Genomic DNA, 14,129 nt, shown 5'->3' with positions numbered 1-14,129 from the left:
ACGACGAGTACTCTTGCGCTGAACAAAGCGTTGGCCAAACTCGGAGTGAGGAAGTTGGGGCTGGTGACGCCGTACACGGGGGATGTTGTGGATGCTATTGCCAAGGATTATGCGGGTATTGGGGTGGAGGTGAGCAGGGAGAGACATTTGAGTCGTACTGATAATGTTACTCTTGCGGGGCTGGGAGCGGAGACGTTTGATCCGATGGTTGAGGGGCTGGTGCAGGGGGAGGACGGGGTGCATGCGGTGGCCATGTTTTGTACGAACTTGAGCACGGCCGGGTTGGTGGAGGAGTGGGAGGGTGATTTTGGGGTGCCAGTGCTGGAGTCGGTTACCATCGTCGTGTGGGATTGTTTGAAGATATGTGGGTTTGATACGAAGCAGGTTAATGGGTGGGGGAGGTTGATGGAGTTGTGAGAAGAAGCTACCGTGGCAGTCTGTTTTTGTTTTCGGAGATGGGGGTATAGGATCTCTGGAGTGGTATATTTTTTCTTCGTTGCTCAATGCAGATTTGGAATGTTCCTTTGATCCTTTCGCGGCGGGTAAATCGAGGCGTGATGCTGTACCGCAAATAGTGGCATCTCAAGTTAGAACAGCTGGCGCCACACCTATTGCTGTACCGCAGACCATGACATCTCTAAATTAGAACAGCAGAACTATGTTTCCTTGTTGTACCGCACGCTCTGGGATCTCATATTAGAGCAGCTGGCGCTTAGTATTTCGAGACAACATCGCAGCCAATGCATAAACTCCATCCGGCCCCAATGTGCGTTTGCAGCACGCGCAATCTGAGACAAGACTGAACGTCAAAGATGACTGCAGCTGGGCCCAACCCTATGGCGAGATTGTGTCTTAGAGACTAATTGAACAGCTTCAACTTGACGCCAGCTGAACGAAACAATTGACGCACAATAATAGGACAGTCTCATGAATGCGATGCGTGCTGTTTCTGAGCCGGTGCATGCTGCTGGTGCGATTGTTGTTGAGGCTACGAACAGCGTGCATACTGCTAGGACGTTGCGATCCACGAAGAAGAGGTGGATGAGCACGGGTATTGCAAGTGCCGACTTCTCCGTGGAGTGAGGAGTGTTTTTCAGCATAATCGTAGGTATTCGTGCGGAATCCGTATTAGGCGTCAACACGTGCTGGGGTTTGTCAAGTGCGGAGAACTCTCAGGATCCCCGGGTTATCCAGTGCTGCGAGCGGCCGAAGAAGAGTGCTCGATTACACAGTCGCTCGTTTTAGTGTACGCTCTGATGCAGATGCCATGCCTACCGCGCGACACGGCGAGGCGGAAATGAATGCGATGTGCTTGTTCCGAGTCCTCCCCAGGCTCGAACCGATCGCGCGAGCGTACTGCTAGCCTACTCTGGCAACTGTCGACTCGCCGGAATGGTTACGTGCTCAGCAAAAGGGGCACGACCTTGCAGGTCATACCCTTATTTGGCGTCCGAAGTCGACTTTCGTCAACAATGCGGATGCGGGTGAGATCAGGGCGCCCATCCTTCCGGAGGACGACGGACTTGAGTCGAGCGAAGCGAGCCAATCGCAGTTCCCTGCGCCGCACTTGCCTTACGACAACCTGCCCGTGACTTTGTCCGAACCTTGTCACAACCGGTCGATGAGTCTGAGTCTCCTCTGTTCGTTCGCGCGCAGGCGCTCTGCCATTGGGCGTGGATGTTTATGTCCGCTTAGCCCCACGCTGAACGACGCCCTGACCTTCACGAGCACAGAACTCGCCCCGGAGCCTCGCGTAGCGGAGTATCTTGAAACATACGGTGGCGCTATGTTCTGTGTTTGTCGAAACAATAGTTCTCGGTGTTGAGTGCGACGCTCAGGTGCAGTAAACATGGACAGTACGGGCAAAGGGTATATAGCACCAGGCGTTGCATTCGAGTCTCCCTTCTCATCATCATCCAGCTTCATCACTACACAGTTCTTTACTTCCAACAGTCTTTCGTTCAATAGTCACTCACTTTTCACACTCGCTCAGTCAAATACCATCTTAATCATCACAATGGCCGTCGTTTCTAAGCCCGCTGGCGCTCTTAGCAGCCTCGTCTTCCTTCTTCAGCTTCTCACCCTCGCTTCGGCCGAGGGTTACGGATACGGCGGTGCCGCTTCCTCTTCAGTAGCTGTCTCTACTACCGCAGCTGGCTACAATGCTGCACCTGTTCCCTCCTCGTCTGCCGCTCCTTACGTCCCGAGCAGCAGTGTAGTCGTCTCTGTCCCGACCGGTGGATACGGGAGCGGTCCTTCGTCATCTGCAGCAGCTTCTGCTCCTGTGCCTACTCCATCCGCTGGTGGCTCGTACGGCGGTGGTGCTGGCGGTCACCAGGGCGGCCAGGGCGGCAGCTACGGCGGTCACCAAGGCGGTCAGGGCGGCAGCTATGGTGGGCATTCTGGCAAGCCTAAGCCTTCCGGTCACGGGCCCAAGCCGAAGCCCTGGGGTAACAAGCCCAAGCCTTCTGGTAAGTTTCGAAAGTTCATGTTTTGGAAAACTTCCTCGATGACTGGGGCTGACTGAACTCGCAGGCAACAAAGGCCACGGCAGCTACGGAGGCAACAAAGGCCACGGAGGCTATGGAGGCAACAAAGGTCACGGAAGCTATGGCGGTCAGCAAGGATCGGGCAACAACCACGGTGGATGTAAGTTTTCACCCCCAACAACAGAAATTCGTTTCAGCATACTAATATGGAATAGCTTATGGAGGAGGAAACTCTGGTCACGGGAGCGGAAGTGGAAGCGGGAGCGGTTATGGTGGAGGAAACTCTTATGGTGGAGGAAACTCTTATGGCGGAGGAAACTCCCACAATGGTGGTTGTGAGTTCTGCCACGACATACTATCACGAGACCGCACTAACGTTCTACAGCGTACGGCGGCGGAAACTCCAACGGCGGAGGACACTACGGCGGCGGAAACTCCAATGGTGGAGGAAACTCCAATGGTGGAGGAAACTACGGCGGCGGAAACTCCAACGGTGGAGGACACTACGGCGGCGGAAATTCCAACGGTGGAGGACACTACGGCGGCGGAAACTCCAACGGTGGAGGAAACTACGGCGGCGGAAAGCCCTCTACTACCGCTGCTGCTTCTCAGCCTACTCCTCCCACTGGTGGCAGTGGCAATGGTTACGGCCAACCTCCTGCTGCTCCTTCAAGCAGCGCTGCTGGGAACGGATATGGTTCTGGCCCTTCAGTCCCTCCTACCACTCTCCAGACCATCGCTTCGAGCGCCCCGGTCAGCTCTGCACCAGCCACCACTGCTGCTGCGGGCAATGGCTACGGCAGTGGCTCCGGCTCCGGCTCCGGCTCCGGCTACGGAACTGGCAACAGCTACTAGGCGGCCACTCAGTTCTTTTGTAATGTCGCTAGGATCGCATAGCGTTGGTAGATCTTCTTTCTTCAAACTTCATAGATTTCGGGTTGGTATTTCATAGGTACGATCAACTAAACTGGGCTAGCATAATGGGTTGGAGCTGGAATATAATGACATTGGTATTTCCAGACAAAACAAAATTGTATGAGCCATTGCTTCAAACGTGGTGACTTATGAGATTCTGTCAATAACCCTAGTGCCTAAGGCTGAATGCGTAGCCCCAAGATGGGTGATACAGTTCCCAAAATCTTGATTTGTATAAGAGACATACGCACAAGGTGCTGGATCATGATACCAGCAGTTTCGTAGAAATGAATCAGGCGCAAGGACCTGCGAACCTACTCGACATTAACCAGAGATGGTTTCAGTTCAGGTCATTGTGTCTTGAATAGGTTCTTCATTTTGAATGAACATGTTTGTGCTTGGTTGAGATGCGGACGCACAATCAAAGTATATGAGATCCTTAAGATACGTCCACTGTGTCAGAAACCGCCACATCCGCAATCCACAAACACAAACCCAAGAATATCGCAAAAGCCTACTTTAATAGTCACGTATCCTGAACTCGATTGTGGCGCAATCTCATCAGCATGACTCGTAAGTTCTACCCTACCTCTGACCAGCGCCTATCAAAGCCCGATTTCCGACTTACACAAACACCGAAGTCAGAGTACGTCAGCTTTCCACGATTGCCTGAAGATGAGCATGAAGGTGAGGCTAGACTTCTCCCACTTCCCGTAACTACGCGCAACACTCGTCGCCTTCGTTCGATATGTGGCTCATGTATAAGATCTGCACGACCATCAAACCGGAGTATGCTGCAGTCACTTTGATACTGTACAACGGTGGCAAGAGGAAGAATAAGAAGAAGGGCGTGCGAAGATCAAGAAGTTCTTTCGAGTCTCGACGCAGGTAAGAGTCAGATGTCTGCTACGAGGACCTGGCTACTTCGCAGTAATCGCATAGGTTGTGTGATTTGGTATACAAGACATTCTATTGTACGACTGCGAGTTTTGAGAAGCAAATACAGTTATATATACTCATGAAGCAGCTATCAACAGTATCGAGTAAGAAGTCATGTTTAATCATGTATGCAATTCTAATGTGACCAATCTCGAACAGAGAATATAATTTTCTAGAAAAATCTCAAAGCTTCTATCGAGGCTGGTGCGGAACCCGTACTGTTAGTGCTGTTTGCTGCCTTCATGGCATTTCCGAACGCACTACTATTTGCCTGGGCTTGATCGAGCCATGTGGCCCTTGACCTCTATACGCTTACACTAACGGCGACGTTCACTCTCTCTACTTTCAGGATCATAAGATTCCAGCGGTTTTATCAGGAAGAAGACGCTGGTTGCCACGGGCACACCTCCATTCACGACGATTCCGAGGATGCTCCTGTCAATGATTCCGAAAATATTCCACGAGCCGCTCGCAGGGTCGTACAATGCTGTCCGATAGGATTTATCCGTGAAGTAAGGATTGTCGGACAGGGCTCCGGTGTGGCCTCGGTCGAGCCAGACATCGCCGGAAAAGATGAAAGTGCCTCTTGACACGTATTCGCCAGTTCCGGATGACAGGAAGGTGAACTTCAGGGTACCCGACAGGGATGACGCGTCCCCGATGTTAGGTGTTGGCTTCGAAGTATCCGTCGGCGCATACCAAATGATCTTTGGATCGCGGAACTGTGTAGTATTGCTATCCATGACTGGATTGCCAGAATACTTGATGAAGGAATATCCGTTGTCGTATGAGCACCCGATTTCTTGTATTTGTTTTTCTGCTGTGTTCAGAGTATAAATGGCCACTACGCCATTTGTCTGATTTGGAAGAAGCCAGATGTGTTGCTGACGTCAATAACGGCCGACCCGCTGAAGATTCCTTCGCCCGAAGCACCTGGGAATAAGGCAATCGGTTGATTCACCCAAGTGTATAGATCTTCACTTGTCGCGTGGCCCAAATGTACGTTCCCTGAAACCTCGGTAGGGTTATCTGCCGCACTGTGATTTTGATGCTTACCCAATTGAATGAATAAGCTTACACTGATAATACGGATGATAGAGTTCGTCTTGATCAACGAACATTCCGTTCGGGCCATTCATGAATCCAACAGGCGGACATTAATGGACCTGCCTGCATACTTACCTGGAAGTGGAGTTCCGGTAGGGACGTCCGACTCGGTGTACCTTGACGAATTTGCCGCTGCTGCTGTTCCATTGGAACCATCAGATGATGCTGCAACCGGATGATTCGAGGGTACTACAGCGGAAGGCTCGACAGCAATTGCGCTTCCGGAAGCTGGGGTAGTCTGCGCTTTCACCACGCGCACGCCCATCGAGGTAAGCGCCGTTGCAAGGACTACAGATGTGGTGACAAGTGGGAGCTCGTGGTCACAAGTATTCACGACTGTGAATGACGACCGACAAGGAGTCACTATGCAGATATGCAGCCACAATATTAATACACATGTTCATAGTGGCGATACTAAGGGTATGGAACCAGCGATACTTGAACCTACGTCGACGAAGGGCGTCATAGGCATTCTGTGTCTTGATGGACTTCCAGCAGCTCCACGTGGTACTACACAAGTTACAGCGTTACGATTATTCATCGAATTTTTTCTGGCAACCACCGCTGACATAACGAACACGAATACAGCTCACTCTTAACGTAGACACAACCCGCAAATTGTGTGCCGAAGCCATTCATATCGAAAGCGGAAGATCCGCCTCGCTGACGTTGGATAGATTTGTGTTGGGAGAGACAGACGATGCGAACATACCGAAGGGTGAAGAGGTGGCACTACTTGAAATACCTTGAAGAAACGACGAGCTCTAGAACATGGTTCTTCCATGTCACGATCAGCGGACATACCCGTTGGATCGGCAAACCAGGTTTTCAAAGCTTCACGTTGCATTCTCTGACAAGTCGTGCCATCCACTCGATCGTACAGACATCTTGCTCTGTGACAACCACGATGCCGTTAACGGATTACTATGTGTCAGTGTCACCTATTTCAAGGTCCTGACGACTGAGCCTGCTCAGAGTTTTTCCATTGGCTCCACTGCAGCAGAAATTCTAGTCAGCCAACGAAACAGATTCGGATTCCGAGTCAAAAAGCCTCATCTACTCCGATACGCAATACAATACCGAGCCTGCAACATCGAACTCCTATAGGTGCAGCCCTATTCTCGTGCGCGCGAAAGAAACGCCAAGTCGCTCAAGTAAGATTTTGATACCAGGGGCGGCTTTCGTCGGCTTAGCATGATTGGTCGAGCGGCATGTGAGAGCGCCACGCCAATGTCACGATGCAATGGCGAGCCTCATCAGACGTGTTGCACGTTCTGATGATGCATCAGGGGAGAATTCTAGGCGAAGTCAAAAGAAAACTCTATTTTACACAATGTGTATAAAACCATCGTGTTTCGTGCCGTGAAGCCATCATCAGCACAGCAAAACACCTTCACTACCAACAACCATCCATCTACAACATTTCGCTACAAGCAACTTCTACTCGCTTTCACAAACATCAAACTTAGTTAAGCGACTCCGGATTTTCTTCATCAAGCATCATGTCTTCGGCTACTTCTACCCCGATGTCGTCTGCCATCAACACTCCGGATCAGACTCGACCTTCATCGCCAGTCCACGCCGAGCACTCCAACAGCAAGATGAAGAAGCTCTGGAAGGACCTTAAGCACCGCGTTGCCGAGCACCACCACAGCGTCAACGCCGCATACGCCAGTTACTACGCGGCCGGACACGGTATTCCCCGCCCTGAGCACTTCGGTCAGGGAAACACCAGGATCTAGATGGAACGAGGATGATATATCGACTTGAGCTTCACGCATACCTGAAGATGCCGTTTCGGCGATGACTGGTCGAGCAAATCCTTGGGCGAGGGGACTCGAGGAGAGCAAAGATGCGGAATGAGACGACCTAAAAGTGCTTTTGAAACGCAAGATACCACTCTGCTTCTTACGATTTTGTACGCTTTGCGGTTTCGCATCGCAATCTTATCGTATAATTTTTAATTAATTGCAAATCTACCTCTTTTCTACCATTGAAAAAAATTGTTCCCGTTCAGAGTAATGTCGTGGCATTTCTAGACCTTATGGCAGTGAAGAAATGTTATTTCTCACGATCTATGTCCATACTATATAGTACTGGCGTAGCGGATTAGACAGTGATCGACGATGAAGTTCACAGCAATGATGTGCTAGTCTATAGGAGGGACCCACCCCGGCAGACCCGCACCGACAAAAAAAACCTGTAAAAACATACAACAGCGAGGATTCTCGCGTCCTCACGGACCGCAATACTAATTCGCCGGTACACTGCTTATATATGGCTGAGCGGACGGGAAGCCTAGTTCTCAGTGTCCTATGGTCGTATGTGCTAACTTTTGTATCTGACGCAATATATCAGGCAAGTACTACACTTGACTGATCAAGAGCACTGAAGGTAGACGATTTCCATTGGCAATGACTATTTGAAAAGAATAATTTTGTTCCAGCAAGTGCTCAAGCAGCTAGGCAGACCTTCGCTTCCATTGTAAAGTGGGCTCCAGCTTCGAACTTGGTGCCAGCCATCGTTCCTCTCTTACTCAAAGCTGGCTCGATCATGGTCTCAATCTTTCTATTCAAAGACCTAGATTCACTGTTCCTGTTGTTGATGTCGTCCATGCTGTGCCTGTCGTAACGTAATCTGCGCTCCGATCTTTGGTTGGGAAAATTGGCTCCCAATGAGCTCGTTGCTGTCGTAGGCGACAAGATAGATCAAATGCGGCTCGATAAATGTCGGCAAGCTTTTACTCAAGCTCTTCGGTTTGTGGGGGTTTGGCCTAAGGATGTAAGAGACTGATGACTTCACTCGCAGCTTTGCTGGCTATTGCACCCATAGACTTGTCCTGTATATCTTGAGGGGTTGCTTCTGAAAGCAGGTACGCAGTCAGAGCTCTCCAATCGTGAGTTGCGCGAGTCTGCACACCATGGTGGCGCTCAATCTCTATTAAGTGTCAATTTCATTCGATGATCTGGCTTAGTGCGCACTGACCTGTCTCAGAAAGGACTCGTTCAATGTGATGAACCGCATCAGAGTCTGCGGTGCGAAGCCAGCTATTTGGTGGCCAAAAACATCTTTCGAACATTATGAACGACGCCCAACCCCGAATGAAATGTCGCTTGCGCATCATGTCAAACTTCGTGCGAGATCTCTCATCCAGACTTTGTTCGTTTCGATACTGATCCACGAAAGACACAACTTTAGCAGTCTTAGTGCATGAGGGACAACCTGCTGATAATTGACGATATCTTCCGGCTTGAAGTCCGGCTTGCGCTCCGTGTCGCAAGAGAGTTTGGTTGACCATGTATGTATGTCGTTCAGCAAGCAGCCGAAGTCTTCGCAGATGTTCGAATTCATTCTTTGGGAGGCCAAAATGACCATGCTAGTATCCTTCTCCATATGTATCTAGTCCGCAAGCTGTCTGGCCAATGCTACATATTGTTTCTCTTGCTCCAGTTGTTGGTGGAGAACGCTATACCGCTGTGGCCATCGACGCTCGTTCAAGGGTTAGAAGTGTTTTCTACGGTGGTATTTTGCATACAATCATTTATTTGTCCATTGACAACGGCCATTGGTCAAACAGGTAGTGTCGAGTGCAACTGCCGCAGCTGTTGTGGATTGCTCCTCAGGAACGGTGACGGATGGGTGAACGAGGCAGATGTTGTTCTGGAGATGTGCACTTTTTCATGACGGTGTGGACAGAATGTAGGTGATGTCGCTACGCCTAAGGCATCCCACCTCCAATCCTACCTGCCAGCTTGAGCAATCCACATCATCCTTACGACTCTATTGTTTCCATGCTATGCAACCGATTATGACAATGTGATTCATACTCTGCTATAGCCGACCTTGGACGCGTCGCGTCGCGCTCCAATCGTGCTCGGCCAAACAGGCACCAACCTAAGGCAGCCTAAAACAAATCCCTAAGCGGGAAGGATCCGCATTGTACAAAACCCCGGCAACCAGTGTAAATTCGTCACTTCATCAAAATCCCCCCAAGAGTCGTGTACCAAATTCCTACTATGACCAAATTTCGAACAACGAAACTCCGATCTCACGGATCCACCACGATCCCGCTCTTCTGGTTTATTCATGCCGACAAAGAGCAAAGAGAAAGCACTGAGTCGGCGCTCAATAAAGTTGTCGACCAAGTTGGGGAAGAAAATCCAGAATTGAAGAAAAAACAGGTTGTCGGTGTACCCTGGCTGCGGAACTATACTGGATCTCTAGCCGACGTTTTTGACACAGCTCGCGGCTTCGACATGGGCGAAGGCCACCTCCTTGGCATTGACACGCAAAGTCTTGAAGATGGGAGCTTGTTAGTATTGCATTGTGTTAATGAGAAAGAGCCGGAACTTGGCCGTGCGGCTCGCCGGGACGCAATCGAAGTTCTCCTAAAGGATCATCTTTACAAGTACACGATTGCAGAAGCATTCAATGAGCGTCCGTGGACCAGGATTCCCTTCCCAATGCAAGAGCCGGAGCCAGCGGTCGAAGGTGATACCGCTGAATATATTCTGCCATCACATATCCCGAGCGATACGAAACTACAGGAGGACAAGATCATGCTGTTCTCATTGATCCAATTGACGGACGAGGAGATTATCATCCTTAGGCAGGATATGGGAGATACCACCGACGAAATCACCATTTATAACTGGCCTCGCGAGACCCCTGCATCGCAAGCTGAGACGTACAACATATTCCAGTGTGTAAAGCCCGAGGACCCAATCACCCGTGGTCAGACGTTCGTCATGTTCATTGACGCTACGCACTTATCAGGACCACAGCGTGCACCTGTTGTGGTCGTGGCCTGCGAATCTGCATCTGAGGGTGTCAATGATGGGACTCGGGAATCCAGTCTGGAGCTGATGCGCTACAAGCACATCTATCTACATGCTGAGGAAGCAGAGCAAGTGAGAGCGCTCTGGCCGCTGATTTGGAACCCACCAAAGTGCGGTGGTGTCAATGATGTTGTAGTAAACTACCCTTTGTTCTACGGTAGCAAACATCACTTCAACAAAATTACACCTGCTCCCGTCATCAATTGGAACAGCCCTGTTATGCGTTATCGCAGCAGCTTCATCGCAAAGCCAGGGGTTGCAATTTGCGCAACCGGTGCGCTGTCCCCCGAATATTTGGTCTATATCCTCTGCCCCGTAGCCCCGGAAGAGCTTCGCGCATTGCAAGATATATTGGTTACAGAGAGTGGGAATGTCCTACAGTTTCTAGAGCTCAACATCCTCCCCCGAGAAGCGAGAATCGAGCAAGAAGAAGACACAAGCGACGACCCTTCCACACTCTCCAGCAAGCGCCTAGACCCCCTCCTCGAATTCTTCGACACACCAGCCTACCACGCCATCGCCGACCCTCCCGACACCTTCGTCTTCCTCGACAACGCCGCCCTCGATGACCTCCTCTCCGGCACCAGCGCCAATCCCTCCGTCCCGCTCGCAACTATCCACCACTACTTCCATGGGGACGAGATGGTCGCATTAGAGAAACCAGCGTATGAATTTGCAAATATTCAAATTAATGATGGCCTGCAGTCGACGCTGGCGAATTTGAGTACCGGCAATATGTGGTTCTGGGAACTGGCTGGGTGCTACAGTGATGACATGGATGTGGCATTCTGGCCCGAGTATAGAGGCAGCATGACGAGGGAAATGCTGGAAATTGAGTGGGAATGGTCTTGAGTAGCATGCAAAGGGGTCGGTGAGGACTCGTCACGCCAGATGTCAAATACTGCAAACCTCTGAGCCTGCCCATATTGTGAAAGCGTTAGCAATCCTGTTTCGTTTGTATATCCCAGGATAACTTACGAATCGATGTACCTTAATGCCGGCTACATAATGCACGGCTTACATTAGTGACTGACGGAGTATGCCCACGAGCGATCACACGGCGTGCTGATACACAAGACACAATATCAATAAGACAAAACATTACTTTTCCATACACAGTTGCACCTATCGATATCACCACTACCCCGACAGTCTATTTGTCCTCCAGTATGCATGCCTCATCGGGGGGTATCGTTTAACATGTACAGCACCTCGTGGTGCTCCGGATGCTGAGTTTTACAGCATTCCTTGGCCCCAACATAACTTCAACGCCAACGCTTTAGCAACAATGTAGCCGAAGCCGGGATTGCGGCGCGGGAATGCTCCCAGCGCTCGCTTTTGGCAGGAACGCCGTGCCGTGCGGAGGGACCAGCAAGGGACAGCTTGGCTGGGACACACCCAACGCGCGAGCTAATACAGCGAGTGGTAGATTAGGCGATGCATGGCAGTCTCAAGCTCCTCCGCTCATCCGTCCGCTCCAAGTAGCGCGGAATACCGCTTATTATCATCAATGAGTTGCTGCAAGAAATTGGCCGCCTCGGTAAGAACGCCGGACTTGCTCAGACCTCCATTTCGAATCTCAGGTACCAGATCGTGTAGGTCATCAAACCCGCGTTTGATGAGATTTCGTCGTTTCTGTTCTGACAAAATGTGATTGCTGCGCTTCTGTTCCTCACTCAGATTCTCGCGCTGAGGTTTTGCACTGGCCATGGATTTCCGTCTGGGCTTCCTGACTCGATCGTCAACTGACATCTTACGGTTCTTGCTCGATAAGCCCCCTGACACACTTTTGCGCTTTCCGTTTGTCGCAAGGAGTGGCCGTTTCCGTCGCTTCTTCATTCGCTTCTCCTCGTCATCGTCTGCAGATGATTCGTCCGACACACCGTCCTCATTGCTCTCCGAGTCGCCGGCGAAAGGTGGTTGGTGGATATGGCCGGTAGGTGATTGCAGGATGGTACCATTGGTACCAGAGGTGGGTCTGGCCAGCGGCTGCGCATGATGCAGCTCTCTGATCAAACGTTTTGTCACTACCTCCTCGCTCTCATGTTTTGATGATGGTTGGAACCCAGACTCGTTAAACGAGCTGTCAGTGCCATATGTATATGCTCTTTTCAGGGAAGGTCGTTGGCGCTCTCGTAGTTCGGCTTCGTGGGCCGCGCGTGCTGTGCTGTCGGCGAGCTGCGCCGTGAGCGTGTTGTCAACAGATCCCGGCACATCGTGATGAGGCAGTAGGGCAGCCAGTTGTTCGTGCACCAAACCATTAGATGTGGCTGGGGTAGGGACAAGAGGCAGGCCGTGGGACAGGCCAGCATGAGACCCGTAGCCATTGGTATGGACGCCTGTCGAAGGAGCGCCGTGGAAGCTGTGAGACCGGCCATTGGGCTGGTGCTGGTACGTAGGCAGAGACGGAGGTATGTGCGCTTGAGCGTACAGGGTCGACGCAGCCTGCAGATCGTCTGCGGTGCTGGCGAAATGGTTTGTCTGCTGCGTGGGTGTGAAGCTCTGCTCGGCGTGGAAGCCATGGAGCAGAGCCTGATCGGGTATTGTGGTGGAGATGTTGTGGATGGTTGCTGGCGGCACTGCAGACCAGCCAGAGAAATTATCGAGCAGGTCGGGCGCGTCAGAGGGGAAGGCGAAGGCTGATGGAGCCGCGTCGGATCCGAAGGGGTTCGCGTGCGAGAAGAAGCTGTCGAGCTGCTGGGCCTCCATGTCGCTCAGCAGCGAGGCACCGCCATTGTCGAACTCGCCGGCCGCGTTGCCGAAGAAGTCGGCTGAAAAAGTATCTGCCAGGGTTAGAGGGGGCATCTGGCGGCGGCAGCGAGCACATACAGCCGAAGGGCGACGGGTCCTTCTCGTCCATGGCTGCGCGCGATTGGGTCCTGTTCGCAGCTCCCACCAGCCCGCCGGACGGCCGCACGCCTATGGTCTCCAGCTTGTCACGGAACGGGAACGCCGTCGCAGAGACTCGAGGCGGCCTTCAACATGGTCTGGCGCGTCGCCAGAGACAGGGTTGGGGAGACGGGTCCGCGTGTCGAGGGATGCGGTATGTGGTGAGAGCGCAGCCGCGGGCGTGGGCGTGGGCGACGAGGTGTAAAAGCGGGTGTGGCGGGCTGCGCGCGAGGAATGCGGCTCGGGTCCGGGTCGGGTCAGCGTTGGGTCGCCGTGGAGCGGCTGCTATCGACGTGTAATCCGTCTGCTTGTCGAGAGGGCGACTGCGCGCACCGCAAACGTACTTTCTTCTTGTTGAGCTCCCACAGATAATCACATGCAAGGCCCGAGCCGTTGGACACGCTTGGCTTCGGTCGCGCTTGCCGTGCGTCACTGCCAAGCCCGGTTCCATTCACTCCACACGTCTAATTCGACCTCTGTTTCAATTCCCTGCGCAGAGCCTCGCTGCCTGCCGTCTGGTCGTCTTGCTCGTTCTAGTCGCGTCGCCTCCGGTCCCTGCGCGTCCTTTTCACTCCGACCGCGCCCCTATCTGCGCTGCCAAGCGGCTCCCGGCGTGCGTTGCGCGCGTTCCAAAGGGGCAGCTGCTCCGTCCTGATGATCAGGTTCCCAGCCACGCATGAACCTAATTCCCACTCTGCGCCCGCAACGCATCAAATCCGGGGTAGCTGAACTCCCCCGCCAAACACAGGTTCGAAACGCCGTTAGCGTGCCGAGGTCCAAGTCCTCTGTCATCTCCCCACGGCCACTCCTGCCCTTCCCTGGCAGGTACAACAATGGTCGCATCGCTGGCCTGTAACATCCTTCCTGCGCCATGACGAAACATGCAGGAGGCAGATCCCTGAAGCGTATCCATCTTGCGAAACCGTGAGTCGCGTGACCAGCCCATCATGGG

The 14,129-nt window shown here is 52.2% G+C and overlaps 5 protein-coding genes across 5 annotated transcripts; 2 read left to right on the top strand and 3 right to left on the bottom strand.

The window, feature by feature from the left end:
* The first annotated feature begins 1,616 nt into the window (after positions 1-1,616).
* On the top strand, positions 1,617-3,531 carry CC84DRAFT_1165385 (uncharacterized protein). Its single transcript, XM_018178703.1, has 4 exons — positions 1,617-2,471; positions 2,536-2,649; positions 2,705-2,824; positions 2,875-3,531. The coding sequence occupies exons 1-4, from the start codon at positions 2,018-2,020 to the stop codon at positions 3,342-3,344; spliced, it is 1,158 nt and encodes a 385-aa protein (XP_018035417.1). The 5' UTR covers positions 1,617-2,017; the 3' UTR covers positions 3,345-3,531.
* A 1,129-nt stretch (positions 3,532-4,660) lies between these two features.
* Positions 4,661-6,158, bottom strand: CC84DRAFT_1206558 (uncharacterized protein; the record flags this gene model as incomplete). The annotated part of the gene is made up of 5 exons (XM_018182037.1): positions 6,044-6,158; positions 5,889-5,960; positions 5,526-5,813; positions 5,233-5,372; positions 4,661-5,200 (listed from the first exon to the last, which is right to left on the bottom strand). Exons 1-5 carry the CDS (start codon positions 6,087-6,089, stop codon positions 4,661-4,663), a joined length of 1,086 nt encoding a protein of 361 aa, XP_018035416.1. The 5' UTR covers positions 6,090-6,158.
* A 2,065-nt stretch (positions 6,159-8,223) lies between these two features.
* On the bottom strand, positions 8,224-8,748 carry CC84DRAFT_1177162 (uncharacterized protein; the record flags this gene model as incomplete). Its single annotated transcript, XM_018180270.1, has 2 exons — positions 8,224-8,387; positions 8,436-8,748. The coding sequence occupies 2 exons, from the start codon at positions 8,746-8,748 to the stop codon at positions 8,224-8,226; spliced, it is 477 nt and encodes a 158-aa protein (XP_018035415.1).
* Positions 8,749-9,466: 718 nt separating this feature from the next.
* On the top strand, positions 9,467-11,140 carry CC84DRAFT_1218439 (uncharacterized protein; the record flags this gene model as incomplete). The annotated part of the gene is made up of 1 exon (XM_018182997.1): positions 9,467-11,140. One exon carries the CDS (start codon positions 9,467-9,469, stop codon positions 11,138-11,140), a length of 1,674 nt encoding a protein of 557 aa, XP_018035414.1.
* Positions 11,141-11,397: 257 nt separating this feature from the next.
* On the bottom strand, positions 11,398-13,537 carry CC84DRAFT_1165381 (uncharacterized protein). Its single transcript, XM_018178702.1, has 2 exons — positions 13,118-13,537; positions 11,398-13,071 (listed from the first exon to the last, which is right to left on the bottom strand). Exons 1-2 carry the CDS (start codon positions 13,146-13,148, stop codon positions 11,753-11,755), a joined length of 1,350 nt encoding a protein of 449 aa, XP_018035413.1. The 5' UTR covers positions 13,149-13,537; the 3' UTR covers positions 11,398-11,752.
* Between the last annotated feature and the right edge of the window lie 592 nt (positions 13,538-14,129).

The sequence above is a fragment of the Paraphaeosphaeria sporulosa genome (genome assembly GCF_001642045.1).
Source record: "Paraphaeosphaeria sporulosa strain AP3s5-JAC2a unplaced genomic scaffold CC84scaffold_6, whole genome shotgun sequence".
NCBI classification, from domain to species: Eukaryota; Fungi; Ascomycota; class Dothideomycetes; order Pleosporales; family Didymosphaeriaceae; genus Paraphaeosphaeria; species Paraphaeosphaeria sporulosa.
Note: the sequence above shows the minus strand (reverse complement) of the source record. Positions and strands in the feature narration are given on the sequence as shown.

What these genes read in the sequence shown, in the direction of transcription:
- CC84DRAFT_1165385 (XM_018178703.1), top strand. Translation starts at nt 2,018, where the DNA reads ATGGCCGTCGTTTCTAAGCCCGCTGGCGCTCTTAGCAGCCTCGTCTTC. An exon ending in GGGCAACAACCACGGTGGAT is followed by an intron (nt 2,650 to 2,704) that starts GTAAGTTTTCAC and finishes AATATGGAATAG; the next exon opens with CTTATGGAGGAGGAAACTCT. An exon ending in AAACTCCCACAATGGTGGTT is followed by an intron (nt 2,825 to 2,874) that starts GTGAGTTCTGCC and finishes AACGTTCTACAG; the next exon opens with CGTACGGCGGCGGAAACTCC.
- CC84DRAFT_1165381 (XM_018178702.1), bottom strand. Translation starts at nt 13,148, where the DNA reads ATGGACGAGAAGGACCCGTCGCCCTTCGGCT. An exon ending in GGACCCGTCGCCCTTCGGCT is followed by an intron (nt 13,072 to 13,117) that starts GTATGTGCTCGC and finishes TAACCCTGGCAG; the next exon opens with ATACTTTTTCAGCCGACTTC.